Genomic DNA, 20,271 nt, shown 5'->3' with positions numbered 1-20,271 from the left:
ATGAGCCAGCTTTGGTCAAAGGTCTCTAAATAAATCTTTCTCAAGGCTTCGGTCAGTGCTAGTTTTGAAAGGGCAAAGTCTGGTTCCAGTCCTATAAATGGCTCTTAATATATGGAGGACTATAGTGACACTTAAAAATAATAAGTAATTAATATAATATTTCAAACATGAAATGTAGGTAATTTTTATCCCTTTTTAAATCGACAAATTAATAAACATCTTTAAATCTGTTTATTTATTGATGTTTTATAATATACTGAAAGATATTTATAATGTATTAAAAATAAATAGACATACATGATTTATAATTATTATAATATATATAATTATTTATCTGCTTTTAATAATATTTTGAGCAGTCCTGCTCAAGACTGCATTGGTAACTTCAAAGGCTTGGTAGCATGATGGCTAGTACAATGCACCATTTGTATTCCTGGCATGCGAGGCTCAGCTTCATTGGTGAGGCCAACTTAGAGGTACATTCAACAGCTTGGCAGAACACAATAATATAGTGCTATACATATGAGTTCATATTAAAATATTTTTATAAACTGTCTTGAATGGTCTAAAACAAAATTGCACCCATGTTGTAATACCTTTGAAAATAAGCCATAAGACTGTCATCTGTTTGCCATGCATGTTTCAGAAAAGGCTGGCTTTACATTCCTGTTGCCTTTTAGCTGATATTACAACCAAAGCACTGACAAAAATGTTATTTGTTACAATGATTTATATTTCTGCAGTTATAAATAAGATGGAGGAGAAGGCAAACCCTTAACAAAATGTTCTGATTTTTCTGATCTGAAATGAGCTGAAATGTTCTATTATAATGAGTGATTAAAAAGGAAAATTGAAGGTAACAATAACCTCCTGGACTTCAAGTCATATGTATAGCTATAATACCTACACAATTAAAGTATTTACAAATACAAATACTTTACCAAAATGTGTTGGTATAACTGACCAGTGATTTAAAAAAAAATGATGGCAAAAGTAGGCTAGTTTTAATGTATTTTTTACTATTAATTAAACATTTTTTTTAAATGTTACAAATTAAAAACAATAAGACTGAGTGGACACATTAAAATGTTCATTTGGGGTTTTTAAATATAAAGTAGTTTAATCATGAATCAATACTTTTTCAAATATGTTTATGAAATCTTTTAAGAAATGTGAAATAATGGTTAAATTTTACTGTATCAAAGACTTACCCATCTTATTTCAGTGCTTTTAACTTATTGGTTACCTCTTTATATTTACATCTCAGTCATTTAATCTAATTTTTTAATGCAAAACTTCATGAAACTAAAATTAATAAGGATATTACATTTTAAGAGCTTGGACATGTGTTTTAAATTCTGTTTATAAAATATGTTTTATATTAGCGGACATACTTATTTGTCACTGACCAAAATAAAACATTCTGATTATCTAAATGTAAATATAAAGTAAAATAAGTGATGCGGAAGTGTAATGGGACAACGAAGCGTAGAGTTAAGTGACGGTGTGGGTGAGGTAAACATCCTCCCACTAACGCTTTTTCAAATTTGTGAGGGAAAGTGAGTCCGTGCGGAGCGCGAGCGCGTCCCACAATGCACTCGCCGCTCAGCGGGAAACCAAAATGGCGAGAGCGAGTGAGCCAAACCAGTTGTTTACCATAGTGTAAAACACTTAATACGTTAGATTAATCTAGGAAAAGCAGAACCACCTCGATTCACAGTGGTGTTCCTGCTGACCTTCTGTGGTGTAGTTCTTTGTGTTTGTGAAGCATTGTAACCCGGGAAAGTGGCCGAATGAGGTAAGACAGATCCAGACAGGATTCAATCTGTTACAATAAAACAAGGGGGTGTGCGGGGGGCTTTCATCTCTCACTTACCAGCAGGTAAAAATTACTGGGTTCAAACATACGTTTTCTGATTCCAATGAATAAAAAACCTGTAGGTTTTTGAACGGGAGGCTTTTATTTGAAGTCACATTGTTTTGAATGAGAAATCCTGTTAGCTCTCTCCAGCTATGCTGCTAACAAAAGAGGCTTTTTGCTTTCTCTGTCAATCTGTTTGGGCGCTTTACTGACTAGCCAATACAAAGTACACTCATTCCTAAAAAAATCATACACTGCTTTTTCATGTGAAATACCTATAAAACCTGCACCAGGGTAGTTTGATACTACATTTTAAACCTTTTTTGTTTAAGTATACTTTTGTGTTAGTGTAAGCAAAAGTGTGGTTGAATCATGTTTTTCATGAGTTGTTTTGCTCATTCGACAGAGACTCAGCAAGTGCAGATAACCTGGCCGCCCATCAAAAGTCAACCCCAAATCGCCAACACAAGTCTCCGGTGCCCTTGTCACAATTTTCCCTTAAAGATGGGCTGACTGACTCAGCCAGACTCGCCAGCAAGTTTGAAGAAGGGCAGGACGTCCTGGCCCGATGGTCAGATGGCCTCTTTTACCTGGGAACTATCTCCAAGGTGTGTAAGAGATTATATACAATCAGATGATAATTATATCAAAATGTAAAACACAAATAAATTGACATTATGTGTAGAGATGCACTGATTGCAATTTTCTTGGCCGATTCCGATTTTTCAGTAAGTGTGACCTGCCGATTCCGATTTAATTTTTTTAAGAGCTGTAATGAAAGCATAGGCCTATACAGAAATATTTTATTTAATTTAATTTTATAATAAAATACATTTTAAAACATTACAGGATCTTCTTACAACAAAATAACTTTAACAACAAAATAAAGTGCTTTGTGCCTTCGAAAAAGGTATAAAATTAGTTCCTGTAACTAACATAGTATAGTTATACTAGCAAAAATCTTTTCCTCAATGTATTTTTTTTATTTTATAATAAAAGAAATGTATAAACATTACAGCATCTTCTCATATAAAAATAATTTTAACAAAATAAATTGCTCTGAGCCTTAAAAACATTAGAAATAAAATATAAGTAACAAAGCAGGCATGCAGAAATCTACTTTTCTTCAATGAATTTTATATGGATTTTTTTAACATTAATTACAGCGTCTTCACACACAGATGAAACTTACTAGAGAAGTGTAACATATATGCATCTGTAAATAAATACAAATTAAATTCATGTCGCGCACGCTTTAATTACCTTCAACTGGAACATATGCTGGTGAAGACGCTGTATGCGGTGGCGCAGCGCAAATATATTTATGAATGAAAGTAGTACGTCAACGGATTTCCCCTGCTCAGGGAGTAGGGAGCAATGAACACTGTGCAGGGACCATGTCAGTCAGAACACAGTTCATTCACGAAGCTTACTTCTAACGAGCGTGTTATCTGCATCAGGTGTGTTAACTAACAGAGACATGCAAAATATGCAGAGCGGGGGGCGCGATCTACCACATGTCCAGCCAAGCTAAACACACGCGTGGTTCGTGGTTGTTCCCTCACGTTGTATTTTGGCCTTATAAATGTTACAAACTGCGATCTTTGTGTCATCTTCACTCACACCAAAGACATGTTTACACGAGACTGTGAGTGCGTGCGCGTGGCTGTGACGCAATTGCATGCCCCGCTGGCAATAAAGGGATCGGCTTGGAATCGGCAAGAGGAGAAACTGACCGGCCGATCATGTGAAAAATCGTCCGATTCCAATCACTAGCCGATCAATCGGTGCATCTCTAACTATGTGTTGTATGTTTGTATGTATATGTTTGTATGTATGTGTATATATATATATACACACACACACAACTGAAGGATGTAAAATAAAAGTATCACAGCTATGTAGTATATCCAAGAGGTCCTCGCTGCAGGCTGCAGCGCGATGACGTAGATGGATCAGGTCCAATACGTACTGGACGTTTTTTTTTTTTTTTTTTTATTGCCAAGGTACAAACCACAAAAGTACAAAAATGTCAGCATTATACATGTATACAATACAATTAAAAATAATAAAATAAATACAAAACAAAACCTTTAACAATATAAATTAAAAAGATGAAACAAATTGACAGTATAAGATTTTTAGATAATGAAATAGTTTGGATATACTGTTGAACCTATTTTTAAAAAATAATAAATAAAGGATTTTGTTGAGTGAATTTGCAGCGGTGAATATGAAATTGTGCAAGTAGTAATAGTAGGATAATGATAAAATATTCTTTAATTGTATCTTTTTTTGATACTGGACGTTGTTAGGCGCCTGCGCGGTATGCGCAGTAGCATCTCTGAATATAATACGCATGCGCTGGTTTAAAGGGCCAATATTGTATTGTGATGATATTCTAACCTGTGTATTAGTAGAGATGAATATTAATAAGTAATAATTGATAAATAATAATTTACACAAATGTGATGCTCTCTACACACATGCAAAATGTTACAATTATAAAGTAAAAATTATAAAGTATAAACTTAAGAGCATTTTAACAAATTTAATGGATTAAAAGCATAATATCTTTGTCAAGTATTATTTTCAGTGAGTGTATATACAACATATTAAAATTAAGCCATTTTATTCAGGTCATGTTTATTGCTGAGTGGAAGACAAAATATGTCATTTTATGTGTCATTTCAAAAAATATGTCTCTGTCATTTTAATCCTAAAGTTGCAATACAATAAGGTATTGTATTGAAATACCAGTACACATTCAAGCGAAAATGGAAAAATAATAACAGCACCAATATAAAAAAATAACAAAAAAATCTTGTCAGATGTCCAAAAAAAAAAAGAGTGTGCTTAATGATATTTTGACTGGTAAGAACTCGAGTTCCTTCTTTAATGGCTATCAGCGATGTGCGGGTCAATGTATAAACAACCCAAACCCAACTGACGTTTTCAACTAACCCGCTGCAACTCGGACCGCAAAAAAAAAAAAAAATTGTACCGACCCGCTTCCTGGCCCGCATGTTTAATATTTGTGACTGACACCAGCGATTATATGCGGTGGAGATGTGTACACTGTCAAACATCATTCGGCATTAATTAATTTTGTCAAAAGAAATGTTCTTGATGAAGAAAAATACAGTTTGAAAAACAGTTCTTGTTTTATTTTGTCTTTCCTTTATACAGATTTAAATAGTTTCGTTTTCGATGTAGCCTACTCTAAATTATGTCAGTGATTCTCCGATGTTAAATATGATCAATAATTATTTTATTTCGATCTACAGTGTAATAAGAGTTAAGAAAAAGATTAGCCTATAGCCCTAAATATATATAGACTACAAGCTAATTACTTTTTCTTAACTTTTAACTTATTATAAAAATTATCAAGAATATTAAATCAACTTAATAGGCTAGGTTAACGAATTTTCTTATACCAACATAACGAATGCACTTCAAAACGAAGTTTTCATATATAAATTCAGGAATCACGAATATGACAAAATAATATTATTTTATATATATTAATTGTATAGCTATAATAGTTGTATCAAATGAATAAGGAAATTATAGTACCTTGAATTTATTAAGTAATGTTTAATTTCGTTTGTTTCGCTCTCTGGAAATGTAAAGAAAAAATAGCCTATCGTTTTTACTTGGAATTCGTTTTTAATCCCTGGTTTTAAACAAGCATATACAAGAGATAATGTATATATCATTGCTTGAATAAACGTTTAAAATTAGTGCTTGACATTGTATAATTAAGGAAATTAAACAGACCTAGGCATTTGAAAAGACATAGTGAAATGTCTAATTCCAAAAAGAAAGAGAAGCATTGGACATAATCAAAATATTCGAGACATTTATTAGGAATACTATTTTCTTAACAATTAAGATGCTGCATGTGTTTATCCAGTCTAATCGAAGTGTGCGTCTCTCCCTCGACTTTCCAAACAAAAATCTCACCCCCTCTCAGAAAATACATAAAACTGACATTACTGAGCTATATGCGTTTAAAAGTAGCCTATTAAAATGGTACAATGGCATTGCTCAGTTCAACGTGTTGGAAATCGGGCATTTTGTCCCGTGTCAGCATTTATTCAACAGTTAATAATGCTCAACATTCAAAAGGTAAATATTATTCAGCCAATAAAGTGTAGGTCTATTTATTTCATACAAAATTGTGTCTAGTACTATATAAATTACAAAGATTTAAAATTGGCATCTTAATTTCAAATGCCCCGACCGACCGTGACCCGAATATCATTAAAAATATTTTTGGATGACTCTAAGCTCTTTTTGGATCAACCTGCGCATCACTGATGGCCATGGGCGACATTTGACTCTTGAGTCAGGGGGGGCAAGAAAAAAAAAATCAGATGTAAGCATTAAAACAGTGCCCTACGGTATTGCAGCACATCAAAGCAGTCAATTAAAGCGCTGCACTTCAGCCCGGACCGATGGGCCCTGACTTTTTTTTACACCCCAGGGCTACGGCTTCGGGACAATTTTCATGTCATAGTTCAGACCCGGGCCGGCATCGGGCCTGTTTTAGGCTTCTCCTTATTTTCATAATTTAGACATCCATCAATTATGGTGAAGAAAAAAAATGCCGCGCTGGTGGAAACAACACGAAACTTCACTTTCGCTTTCACTTTTGAGACCAACTCAGACACCGTTTAGTGTGCTTTAGCGCAGCTGAATCCGCGTTCAAGCGCACACAATAGGCTAAAACTCGCCCCAAGCACTGGCAAAAATAAATAACAATGAATGTGTCGAGGAAAGAGTAAGGACATAAATGAATTATTTATTAATTAATTTGTGTATTCTGAGTCAGTGTCGCAAAGATCCTGACTCGCAATCTCCATTTTGGACGCGCCTTTAGAGAGAAATTCATCTTTACGGATTACATGAAAGAGTTTGTGCTTTTGATTTGTTTTATTTCGTTAAGTAATAATTTAAAGCTTTCTATAAATGTATTTATTATGTCTGTGAGGCATGCATTTCGCTTCATTTTGTTAAGCACTCCTGTTCAAGAACCAGACGGCAGAAGCACATAATTTTTGTTTTCTTTATTTTATAAAAATGCTGTAACATTTTTTTCGATGTATTACTCGTACTTTGTGAGCAAAAATGACGGATAATTTTAAATTGCTTCCAATGAAAAAAATGCAAGTGATCGCGCTGGTGCCTCGATGTCCTGCAAGCTTTAGCTTCCACTTTCTGCACAAACTATGCGCATATAGCGCACATTTATCTGTAACGTTTAAACTACCATTGTTTTATACTTGAACTGTTTTATATCTATAGATTTCATTTTAGGCAAGTCGTGATGATTTGAGAAGGCAAACTGATCAAACAGACTATGATCAGTCTTCCGCTGGGCGCTGTTCGGTAAATATATATATATATTTAACGAATAAAAAATGCTCCACACGTTTTTCTAAATTAGCTAAATAAAAAACGAAACTAAATATAAACATTTTGCCATCACATACAAAACTGAACTATTTTATAGCTGAAACAGTAAGTTGTTTTGGGAGAAGGGGAAATATATTTTTATCCCGTCTATTGCTTCACCGTTATTTCGAGAAATAAACCCAGCGTAAATATGCAAATGTCACTCCCAAAACATATCAGCTTGCATCATGTGCCGAAAAACTAAAGTTTCATACAAATTCTAAATGGATTATAGCCTGGAAAGTGCAAAGCACGCTCCCCTTATTATCACTAAAAGTTCATAGAGATCTCACAAAATTCCGTTATAATTAATAAAGCTCTCTAAACTACACAATTAATATTTTATTTACATCGCGTCTACACTCATAAGATGATTCACGAGCGCACAAAACTGTACTTAATACAAACCGATCAGGCGCTTTCAGCAGTGAGTGAATTCTGACAAGTGTTTCTAATTGTTCGGAAACAACAGATATGTCTGTGATTGGCTACATTGCTCAACGCTGCAAAAACACGTTGGATAGTTTGCCAGATCTTCAATTGCTTTGCTTTCGTTTGAGGGTTATATAGCACCGTCTAGTTCCCAAGTACAACCAAGCCTAAGCTTGGCTAAAGCAGTTGCAGCGGGGCTGTCGAGGATTCCATGACCATGACTAACCACAGGGGGGGCAACTGCCCCCCCTTGTCCCCCCCTAATGTCGCCCATGCTGATGGCTATACTCTACAGTGATCTACATTGATCAGCAAATTGAAGCAGAACCCAGTGTTAGCAGGGCATGTACATAAAAAAAAAAAAAAAAAAAAAAACATTAATCATTAAATTCAATATACAAACTGATCATAGCTGTCAGATCAAGCTGTTTTCACTCATGTGACTGTTTATATTGAAATATCAGCGAAACAAACCACCGCGCATGCGCGTCACAACGTCCAGTGCGTATTGTACCTGATCCAGCTACGTCATCGCGCTACAGGCTGCAGCGAGGACTGACTCAGTATATCGGCTGCCTGGGGCAACGGTCATTCATACAGTTTAGTGGTCATACAAAGATATACAAACTATCAGAGACATGTACTCTACTGCAGTGGTTTTCAAACTTTAAGAGTGACCCTATTTTATATATTTTTAAATTGACGCGACCCATATAATATAAATATATAATTATCAAATCAGTCATTGCGATTTTGAGAGAATCCCACATTTATATGTGGATGTCCCTCTTGAAAATTGCAGCAAGTACGGTCCTCTTTGCAATATGAAAACAAAACTTTTATTCAAATTCTGAATGCACTTTAACATAACCAAGGAAGCACGCAGAGTGCGTTCCCTTAATCACTGAAAGGCTGTCACTCATTTCAGTTTATCTCAGAAAATTCGGCTATAATCAATCAATCTCTCTCTATGCAGCACATTTAATCTCTTATTTACATTGCGTCTACGCTTTGTTTATTATAATGAGAGGATTCATGAAGACTTAAACAAAATCTAATTTGAGCTGTGAGTGGATTCTGGAACTCCTCGACTGGCCATTGCGTTCCAGAAATCAACAGATACTGGCTACAATGCTCAACACTAAAACAGAGTGCAAACACAATTGGATTCTCCCGTGAGGAGGCTGCCGCTTACTTTCGTTTTGTTGTTTGTTTATTGGAGTTAAGTTTGCCGGTTCCCGATTCCTTCTTCCCCGAGTCTTGAACTTTATTACATACATATACATTTTCCATAAATCTTCAGGCGACCCATTTTTTAAGACTGGTCGCGACCCAAGGTTTGAAAATCACTGCTCTACTGTGTTAAAGAGTGGATCAAATGGGTTCTAGAAGTAAAAATCCTACTCATTTTCTCCATAGGGAAATATATTTTAAACAATAATGGTGTTAAATACAGACATACTAAAAGCTATAGGGATGCTAACCAATGTTATAAACTTTTATTGGTGAGACCCTTGCAAATTTTAACAGCAGAATTACAGGTGAAAATTACATTACCTATAATTCTGCAAAATTATCCACCAATAAGAGATTTACTGAACAGTAATTTGCTGCAAAAGAACTCTGTAGCACCCACCTACTCCTATGAAGCACTGTGAATGAAACGGTAGCCAATCTCTCTGCTCTTTTAAATTAAATATTTGTCTACAAAATACATTCTTGCTAAATATATAATCATCTTAAATCAGTAGTTTTATATCTGTTGTTTTTTAGCCGATAAGCACACAGTCTAGTACCTCTGTTATTTTAACTGATATTCTAATGCTTTTTATAATCACCAGAAAAGTGTCTAAAGTAATCAGAACTTCTCTTGATTTATGCTTTTTACAGATAGATAAACATAAGCACCGCTGCTTTGTGATTTTTGAAGATCAATCAAAATCCTGGGTTCTGTGGAAAGACATCCAGACAGGTAAATACAAACGGTTGTATATTTTTTCTGATTAAAAAAAATGCTGATGCCTTGTTACTTGTCTATTGTGTCTTGGTGGCATCTCTGAGGTGGGTTTCATAATGGGATCTTGAACATCCTGACTTAGATTTATGTACACCATCCACGGACTGGTTCAAATACTGGTTTTCTTTTGCTTTAAATAACATCCCTATGTTCCTTCTGTTCATTGTAATAGAAGATTGGCCAATACTTCTATTATGCTGCTTCTTTCATGCTGTCTGACTTGTGGTTTTGCTGTTAGCCGCCTTTTGGTTTCTCTTCCCTATCTCCTTCATTCAGCCTGAGTTATCTCTTAATTTATCCCTGACAGTTGACAGACCTCAGAGTCTCCAGGCTTACACAAACCGTAAGTCCCACATCGAGCCAGGAGACAAGAATAGGGAAGGTACCTCTGGCATCTGTTGGTGTATCTCTTGGTAACAATTCAACAAAGGCATTTATGTATACGCTTAAAAGAAATTCTCTCATAGTTTTATCTTCAGATCTTATTTGTTTCAAGTGGCAGTGAAGTATTTCAAAGGGTTGTTTACCATCAGTGACAGCTGGCAACTATTGCACTTTCCCCCTTTTGTGCTTAAGTGGTTTGAACAATTTTCATTAGAAGTTCAGAAATATTCTGGGACAACAAGTCACTTTTAGACCCAATTAAAGCAGTCTCTCCACCCCTCATAATTGTAGTCCCTCCCTGGGTCTCATTCACTATGTATGCATGCACACACACAGATTTGTGTGTGAATGTTTGTTACCTAAACCTTTTGCTCTAAAATGTATTCTAAACTTGTATATAAAAATGTGGGAACAACTGAAACCACAAATGCGAAAAGCAAATACTCTGGGTGTTATAGTCGTGTTAAGATGAAATTTATATTTTGTCTGAAATATATTTTAACATAAAATGAAAGAATGAGAAAAGCTGTGTAATAGTTTGAGCTTCAAGGTTTCTCTGAATAACAAAGCAGATATGTTTATGTATAGCTGGCTAATGAGAGATCTGTTATCTGAGTCTACATAAAAGGCGTTTACTGTGTTTGTACTTGCTTTTTACAAAGGCACAATTGACATTGCTCAAGGATCTTGCTTCTTTTGAGGGCGTCATATCTTTGCTAGAGTGACTAAAGGCTGTAAAAGGAAGGTTGTGTGTAAATCCCTTATATGGAGATGGTTAGGGCATTTTTTTTATCCAAATAGCTAACCTCTAGCATGCTTATTAACCTCTGTCACCTATTTAGAATGCTTCAAATTTCCAAGACATTAGAATGAGGTTATGAACAAATTCATTTGCGTATATATGTCTTGTAAATCAGGTGGAAATTATTTTTAATGAGAGATTCTCCTGTGCCTACAAATATGAAATAATCCACACAATTATTGGTGAATGAGACCCATTGTTCTCAGCTGTAATGGATAAAACAGTTGTGTGCACCCGCACACTTGTTAATGTTCTTTGTTCCTTCTTTCAGGGGACAGTGGAGGGGAAATGCTCTGCTCCATATGCCAGAATGAAAGCTCCGAGCCCCCCAATGAAATAGTCATCTGTGACAAATGTGGGCAAGGTAGATTGTCACTATCCTACGTGTAAATCTGAGTCACTTTACTCAATATAAGGGAATGAGTTCCCTATTTCATTGCTGCCAATATCTCTTCCACAGGATATCATCAGCTATGCCACGCTCCCATAATCGACCCCAGTGTCATTGCCTCCGATGACAAATGGCTGTGCAGACAGTGTGTGTTTGCTACAACAACAAAGGTTTGTTCATGACATGTTCACTCCTGAAAGAATATGTCTAAAGTGCATAATAGTCACTGGTGACTCTTTCTATCTTGTGAAGGGTTTTCAGTATGTTTTTCAGTATGTGGGTGCTGCATATTTAAGCATGTCAAAAACTTCTCCAGACCTATTGTTTTCATAAATTAAATTACCTGTAGGAGACCACCAAACTGCACCTTTAAGGTTTATTGTAAATGCAGAAAGAGTACAATTGTTATACATTATGATAATTGAAAATAACCATTTTCTATTTGAATTTATTCCTGTGATGGCCATGTTGAAAACAGATGCAGTGCTTAATGTTTTAGTGAAAGCCATGATACTTTTTTCAGGGTTCTTTGCTGAATAGAAAGAATAGAGAAGAACAGTATTAATTTTAGGATTTGTTGTGTAACAATGTAAAAGTATTACTGTCTCTTGATCAAATCAATGCATTTTTGTTAACTTTTGAACAGTAGCATGTAAGTTGATATTCATGATTTGGGTCTAATATAATTTTATTTTATTTTTAAGATCTTTGTAGGTTGTTGATCTGTAGAGGTCCAAATTTTTTGCCATATCCACCAATAAATATAATGTTTTCTCTCTTTTTTTTAATTGATGCATCCTTGCTGAATAAAAGTATTGAATTTTACTGACTCCAAACTTTCTAACAGTAGTATAAAAACAGTCAACGACACTCTACATGTAACACCACACTTTGCTGGTATGACTAGAAGGGATATGTAAACCCTGGTCTTCAGAGTTAAGCCTGGTTTAGACTAAACGATTTTGGCACATTGTGCTTGTCGTTAAGTGTCGTGGGAATTTGTATACGACAATGAGTGTCGGGATGCAAAATTTAGTCGTTTTGACGAGAGAGAGATCGGTCCTGCTAGGTGGAAATTTACAATAGAGGAAATGTTCGTGGAACCATGGCAACACTTCTGCACTTATAATTAGGGACTAATGCGACAAAGCGAAAAAGTTGAAATAAAAACTATTTTACCTGGTTTTTTTTTTGACAGTCTATACTGTCCTTTTTATGCAATCCAGATTTGTGTCCATTGTCAGGTTTTCTTTTTTGGCCTTTTTTGATGACAAGACAGAGCAAAATGCTGTTTGCTAGCCATTGTTTGTTTACGCTTATAGCACATTTTGTCTAGTCCACCCTATCGATGACAGCATGCACGTCATTAATGACACCATGCAATGAATGGTCTGATAGCATTGTGTAGTCTGACATGTTTCTACAAGATTTTAGGATTCAAAAACGCATAATCAGACACAGTGACTGTCGTAACCGACAAAAAAAATAGTGTAGTCTAACTGGGGCTTTACTCCACCTTAGAATTGATTGACATGCATACTAGAGGCATGTTCATCTATCATGAATTGTTGTGGTTGTATATGTGAAATCACAGAGAGGCGGTGCACTGAAGAAAGGGCCAAATGCCAAAGCCCTACAGGAAATGAAGCAGTCTCTGCCATACACCCTTGAGGATTTAGTGTGGGACCAGGGCCATAAGACCAACGTCCAGCAGTGCTACTGCTACTGTGGGGGGCCTGGCGAGTAAGTGCAACACAAAGACACCATTGCTGGAAACACTGTTGGCTGATATAGTTCTTAGGATATACCCCACTAAGATCAGGCTTTGAATCATAGATTGCAGAGGATTGTGGGTACAGAATATACCCCAGCATGAAGTAGAATTGTAACGAATCTCTTTCTTCCCACAGCTGGTATCTAAAGATGTTGCAGTGTAATAAGTGTAAACAGTGGTTTCACGAAGCCTGTATCCAGTGTTTTCAGAAGCCCATGCTCTTTGGAGACAGGTGAAGTACTGCTTTCCAATAATTTGATTAAGGTCAAAGCAAGTAGTTGAAGTCTTGCCATTTAATTAACGTTTTCCATCTTTGTTCTCAGGTTCTATCTATTTATTTGTTCCGTTTGTAATAGTGGACCAGAGTACCTCAAACGTTTGCCTCTGAGATGGTGAGTTTTGAGCTGTTTTCACACATTTTTAAGTAATTCTGTAGTCAAATTTTAAAAATTAAGTAGATTTTTGAAGACGATGCAGAATGATTATACATTATACATATGATTTGTTTGGTCTTATGTGCCTTATTGTTTATTTATAGCATTTAGTGAATAGTTAGAATTTTTTTTATATAAGCCTTTTTTATTATTTTTGGCCAAAACACCAAAAAATGATTAATATACATTTTTCACTGTACATTATAATGTTGTGTTGTCCAAATTCATCTGTAGCATATAAAATAATTACGAAGAATATAATAAAAATGAACATAACCAATTCTAATTTATTAAGATACAATAGTATTTAATATCTGCCATAACATACTGGCTATCTGCAATAACATAAAAGTAATTATCATCTTATTGATAATGGTCAGAATTTCTTTGCCTCCCTAACTTTTTTTTGTTAAAATACTTCATAGGATTTTTTTGTTTAATCACATGTGTTGACTTCATTCACAGGGAAGATGTTGCACACCTGAGCCTCTATAACCTAAGTGTAATTCATAAAAAGAAATACTTTGACTCTGAGCTCGAACTGATGACTTACATCAATGAAAACTGGGACAGGCTTCAGCTTGGCGAGGTATTGGTCTGCCTAGTCATTGTAATTGCATTAGTGAATCTGTTAGTGTTAATGTCCCTTTAATTAATTTATGGCTTTGTACCTCCAGCTTGCAGAAACCCCAAGAGCAGAACGATATGAATGCATTCTGGAAGCACTTAACAGCAACCTTAACATGTGAGTTTTATCTGTTTTAGGGCTGCAACTAACGATTATTTTGATAATCGATTGGTTGGCGATTATTTTTTCGACTAATCAGTAAGTTGGTTTAAATTCCAATTTTATTTTTTCAAAATCACACTATTTCACCTTCTGAATGCTATGAAAACACAGTGCTTAACAATTTACAACAATTCACCTGTCATAATAAACATAAAATACAAATATCTGAAGAAAAACACACTAACAAGCAGAAAATACAGTTTCTGCTATTTATTCTGCCGTGGCGGTGTTTAGTGTCCCGCCAACAACAGCAGCAGCAGCAGCGAGCGCAAGTGCCTTCAGCAGAGTTCCGCGTTCAAATGCACGCAGTAAGCTTAAACTGGCCGCAAAGCCCCAGCTAAAGTAATTACCATGAATGTGCTTGGGAAAAGTAAGGAGATATTCAAATTATTTATTAATAAACTAGTAGTCAGTGTCGCAAAGATGAAGTTGACGATCCTAACTTGCCATCTGCTCACTGGACGTGCTTTTAAAGCCTAAATGCATCTTTATGGATTAGGCCTATAGCTAATGAAAGATTTTTGTTTTCGATTTGAATTATTTCGTTTTATAGAAGTGAAGTAATAATTTAAAGTCAATTTATTACTCTTACATTTGAGCAAAAATGAAGTTTCACATAGTGCTGGCGGCACCATGTCCTGCAAAAGCTTTCACTCTCCGCACAAACGATTGGATATGCGCCTATTAGTATACATTTATCTAGGTTAAACGATTAAACTAATATTGTGATATGCTTTAAGTTTTTTTTTTTATATATATCTAAGGATTTTAATTTAAATCGTGATGAATTGAGAAGGCTAAATTGATCTGTTTGCCGCTGACCGCTTGGTCGTTACTGTAAAAAATGAAAACTTGAATTTCACAAACAAAATGTGTTCCAAATATATTTCTAAATTAACTTTATAAACTAAAGAAATGAAAATAAATGTAATTACTTTGCTATTAAAAACAGCAGCTGTGCAATGGGGAAGAGAAAGAGAACTCGGCCAGTAATTCTGATGAGCTGTCGAGGTTGTTAGGAATTTTTGCAACAAATGTTTGTTTAATAGCCTATTTAACACTTATTTAGGCTACTTTCATATTTAAATGTATTATTTCGTTTATTTTATGTATTGTAATTTTAGCGATTTGTAGGCTGCTTGTTCACCGACAGAATTGCTCAAATAAACAAGCACGTTTGTGAATAATGTTTGAGCCTCATTTATTTATCTATAAAACACAGCACCACCAGCGGTGGTAAAAATCTGCCACCGTCACAGCCCTACAGTTCCTACCCTCCATAAATTGGTATGTGCACAACATGTATTTAAATCTAAATTTAACATTCAACGACAGATGTTTCCACACAATGAATGTTTTTTGCGCTGAGTATTAATTGTCTCCCTGTCTGTGTTCTGTGTTCCTGTCTGACGCTCATTCAGTAAAGATTTAAACTTAGCACAGACTGCCAGAATGGACTTTTATGCATAAATGGAAATGCTTGTGTGAATTTGTGACATTTACAGATAAGGATATGACCGTAAACTGAAAGTTTTCATGCTGAGGATGCAAATGGATCTCAAAGCGCCTCACAGGGCAAGCCATTACGCTATTAGCTTCAAGTTTAAAATAAGGAATTCTCATGTTTTGGGCAGCTTGGATCACGTATCTCTCCTGCAGCATCTCAGTCTGTTTCCTCCACTATTTTTAGATGCATTTTCTCTATAGAAATGCGTCATTCAGTGCTGTAATTTGACGTGATCCTCTGAAGTTGTACGTGCACTGTGGGTGGACCCGATTAATCGATAATGAGAATCGTTGTCAACGAATTTCATTATTGATAATAATCGATTTTATCGATTAGTTGTTGCAGCCCTAATCTGTTTGCCCATCATAAGCCTTTTACTTTAATACAGTAAAGCTTAAATACATTTATCTTGTCCTTTTGCCCTGGTGGTTTTTAGGTTCATGTCAGGAAAAGAGATAAAAAAGAAGAAACATCTGTTTGGATTACGAATTCGCTTCCCACCAGCCCCCCAGAGCTCTGAGCTCCTGTCAGGTCGAGAGCCGGAAAAAGCCTCCCATGAGATCAAAATCAAAGGCAGGAAGGCCACCAAACCCCCTCATTCATCTAGGTTAGTCATTGCTTATTTAATTATATTAACTGTACTGGGGTTAACGTATTGTAAGCTACAATTTAATTGTTTTTATTTGCCTTAATTTTGTAACTGTTTTAGCACTGTCACTAATGGAGTGAAGAAAGGAAAAAGGAAGCATCACACACACTCCTTGGAGACGTTGGCCAAACTGAGAAGATCAAGTGAACTTGTGGCACAGGTAAAGAAGTGAGATTAATTTTTACATTATTTGTTAGTTTTGTTTTATGGTTTCGTTTATGACCTAAAAAACACATAGTTTAATTAATGTGCACATTAACATTTAGTTTTTATTACTTTTTTAAATGAAGAATGATGGGAAGTTTTCAAGTCTAGACAACAACTCACTGGACCTAATGACTTCAAAAAGGTGAGACAGGGATTAACGCAAATGCTTTCCAGAAATGTTGCTGAATTATAAAAATCCACCTTTTTTCCTTTACATTTTTTTTAGTGCTAAAAGTGAGAAATCTTTGGTTTCATCAAGTACCTCAGATGTTGAATCTGTTGGTGCCACCAGCACCAGTGAAACTACCTCAACCACCCTCTCAAGGCAGTCCAGGTGATTTATTTTTCGTTTCATTCATTTTCATGACCATTTTTCATCCTCAGTACTGTGATTATACCATATAGAGATGTTTAGGGCTTTGATGCTTTTATTCATAACGGACATTAAATTAATCAAAAGTGCCAGTAAAGACATTTATAATGTTACAAAATATTTCTATATTAAGTGAATGCTGTTCCTGTGAACTTACAAGAGAAGAATACAGAAAAAAACATTTATTATTAAGCAGAACTATTTTCAAAATTGATATGAGGAAGAAATGTTTCTCAAGCATGAAATCAGCATACTATACAGGTCCTTCTAAAAAAATTAGCATATTGTGATAAAGTTCATTATTTTCTGTAATGTACTGATAAACATTAGACTTTCATATATTTTAGATTCATTACACACAACTGAAGTAGTTCAAGCCTTTTATTGTTTTAATATGGATGATTTTGGCATACAGCTCATGAAAACCCAAAATTCCTATCTCAAAAAATTAGCATATCATGAAAAGGTTCTCTAAACGAGCTATTAACCTAATCATCTGAATCAACTAATTAACTCTAAACACCTGCAAAAGATTCCTGAGGCTTTTAAAAACTCCCAGCCTGGTTCATTACTCAAAACCGCAATCATGGGTAAGACTGCCGACCTGACTGCTGTCCAGAAGGCCATCATTGACACCCTCAAGCAAGAGGGTAAGACACAGAAAGAAATTTCTGAACGTAGGCTGTTCCCAGAGTGCTGTATCAAGGCACCTCAGTGGGAAGTCTGTGGGAAGGAAAAAGTGTGGCAGAAATCGCTGCACAACGAGAAGAGGTGACCGGACCCTGAGGAAGATTGTGGAGAAGGACCGATTCCAGACCTTGGGGGACCTGCGGAAGCAGTGAACTGAGTCTGGAGTAGAAACATCCAGAGTCACCGTGTACAGGCGTGTGCAGGAAATGGGCTACAGGTGCCGCATTCCCCAGGTCAAGCCACTTTTGAACCAGACACAGCGGCAGAAGCGCCTGACCTGGGCTACAGAGAAGCAGCACTGGACTGTTGCTCAGTGGTCCAAAGTACTTTTTTCGGATGAAAGCAAATTTTGCATGTCATTCGGAAATCAAGGTGCCAGAGTCTGGAGGAAGATTGGGGAGAGGGAAATGCCAAAATGCCTGAAGTCCAGTGTCAAGTACCCACAGTCAGTGATGGTCTGGGGTGCCATGTCAGCTGCTGGTGTTGGTCCGCTGTGTTTTATCAAGGGCAGGGTCAATGCAGCTAGCTATCAGGAGATTTTGGAGCACTTCATGCTTCCATCTGCTGAAAAGCTTTATGGAGATGAAGATTTCATTTTTCGGCACGACCTGGCATCTGCTCACAGTGCCAAAACCACTGGTAAATGGTTTACTGACCATGGTATTACTGTGCTCAATTGGCCTGCCAACTCTCCTGACCTGAACCCCATAGAGAATCTGTGGGATATTGTGAAGAGAAAGTTGAGAGACGCAAGACCCAACACTCTGGATGAGCTTAAGGCCGCTATCGAAGCATCCTGGGCCTCCATAATACCTCAGCAGTGCCACAGGCTGATTGCCTCCATGCCACGCCGCATTGAAGCAATCATTTCTGCAAAAGGATTCCCGACCAAGTATTGAGTGCATAACTGAACATAATTATTTGAAGGTTGACTTTTTTTTGTATTAAAAACACTTTTCTTTTATTGGTCGGATGAAATATGCTAATTTTTTGAGATAGGAATTTTGGGTTTTCATGAGCTGTATGCCAAAATCATTAATATTAAAACAATAAAAAGGCTTGAACTACTTCAGTTGTGTGTAATGAATCTAAAATATATGAAAGTCTAATGTTTATCAGTACATTACAGAAAATAATGAACTTTATCACAATATGCTAATTTTTTGAGAAGGACCTGTAATACTTTATAAAGGATCATGTGAAACTAAAGACAAGAATGTTACATTTTAAATGTATTCAGATAATATATTAAAATAGAAAACTTAAAATACTAATTACTATTTTTAATTGTAATATTGTAAAAGTAGTAAAAAGTAGTAAAAGAGTAAAATGAAAATGTTAAAGGAGAACTCCGGTGTGATATTGACCTAAAGTGTATTGAATCATGATACCGAGTGTGAACGTACCTTGCATATCTCATCTCGGTTTGTGTCCAGCTGTCCGAAATCTGGGGTCAGTTAGCCGATGCTCACAACAGGTTGTCAATGAGAGTCAATGGGGCATCGAAGAAGCCATGTAAATAAATCACTGTTTTACGCCATTTACGAGGCACAAAGTAGCTCCACACTTCATTGGTAGACTTCCAAGGGCCCTGACATTTAAAACGAGACATTGAGAACTCAGAAAAAGCACCGGTAGTTTATTTACAAGTAGATTTATACAAACATTTTCCACCAGGAACAGACCGGTCGCCACATTTTAAATTTAGTCACGATAAGTCGAGTGTCGAGCACGAAGGAAACTACAACCTGATAAGTTGATAACCTGATAAATTCCTTGGTGCTCGACACTCGACTTATCGTGACTAAGTTCAAGATGGCGGCGACCGGATTTTCTCTACCAGGTACTGTCTGTATAAATCTTCTTGTAAATAAACTACCGGTGCTTTTTCTGAGTTCTCAATGTCTCGTTTTAAATGTCAGGGCCCTTGGAAGTCTACCAATGAAGTGAGGAGCTACTTTGTGCCTCGTAAATGGCGTAAAACAGTGATTTATTTACATGGCTTCTTCGATGCCCTATGGACTCGCATTGACAACCTGTTGTGAGCATCGGCTAACTAACCCCAGATTTCGGACAGCAGGACACAAACCGAGATGAGATATGCAAGGTACGTTCACACTCGGTATCATGATTCAATACACTTTAGGTCAAAATCACACCGGAGTTCTTTAATTTTTCATTTACAATATTCCTGTTTTTACTTATTTTTTTTTCTCCACCAACTGCATTTTTTATTAACAAAAGAGACTTAAGAAAAACAACAATTTTAAACTTTTGAATTGTAGTGTATATTAGTTTATATTTTTAGATATTTATATGGCCTTTATATAATTGATAAATATATGCTACTTGTCACTTTTTATTACAGTAATTTTGTGGGTTTGAAATTCATGAAATGTATAAAAATGACTATGTATTTCTTTCCAGATTTCAACTTTTTTTTTTTTCTCTTTTTTTTTTTGTGCACAACAGAACTTTAGTCTCTTTTACAGGCGAGGTT

The 20,271-nt window shown here is 35.8% G+C and overlaps 1 protein-coding gene across 1 annotated transcript in view; it reads left to right on the top strand.

The window, feature by feature from the left end:
• The first annotated feature begins 1,630 nt into the window (after nt 1-1,630).
• Nucleotides 1,631-20,271, top strand: part of LOC141344556 (uncharacterized) — a 44,891-nt gene continuing 26,250 nt past the window's right edge. The window contains exons 1-14 of the mRNA XM_073849435.1: nt 1,631-1,798; nt 2,268-2,469; nt 9,644-9,725; nt 11,228-11,320; nt 11,417-11,517; nt 12,942-13,090; nt 13,258-13,353; nt 13,445-13,513; nt 14,021-14,144; nt 14,233-14,300; nt 16,289-16,459; nt 16,562-16,661; nt 16,792-16,850; nt 16,935-17,042. Coding sequence (XP_073705536.1) covers nt 1,794-1,798; nt 2,268-2,469; nt 9,644-9,725; nt 11,228-11,320; nt 11,417-11,517; nt 12,942-13,090; nt 13,258-13,353; nt 13,445-13,513; nt 14,021-14,144; nt 14,233-14,300; nt 16,289-16,459; nt 16,562-16,661; nt 16,792-16,850; nt 16,935-17,042 — 1,427 coding nt within the window. The 5' untranslated portion in view covers nt 1,631-1,793. The remainder of the gene's footprint in view (nt 1,799-2,267; nt 2,470-9,643; nt 9,726-11,227; nt 11,321-11,416; nt 11,518-12,941; nt 13,091-13,257; nt 13,354-13,444; nt 13,514-14,020; nt 14,145-14,232; nt 14,301-16,288; nt 16,460-16,561; nt 16,662-16,791; nt 16,851-16,934; nt 17,043-20,271) is intronic.

The sequence above is a fragment of the Garra rufa genome, chromosome 10 (genome assembly GCF_049309525.1).
Source record: "Garra rufa chromosome 10, GarRuf1.0, whole genome shotgun sequence".
NCBI classification, from domain to species: domain Eukaryota; kingdom Metazoa; phylum Chordata; class Actinopteri; order Cypriniformes; family Cyprinidae; genus Garra; species Garra rufa.
This window is presented reverse-complemented; position numbering and strand designations above follow the sequence as displayed.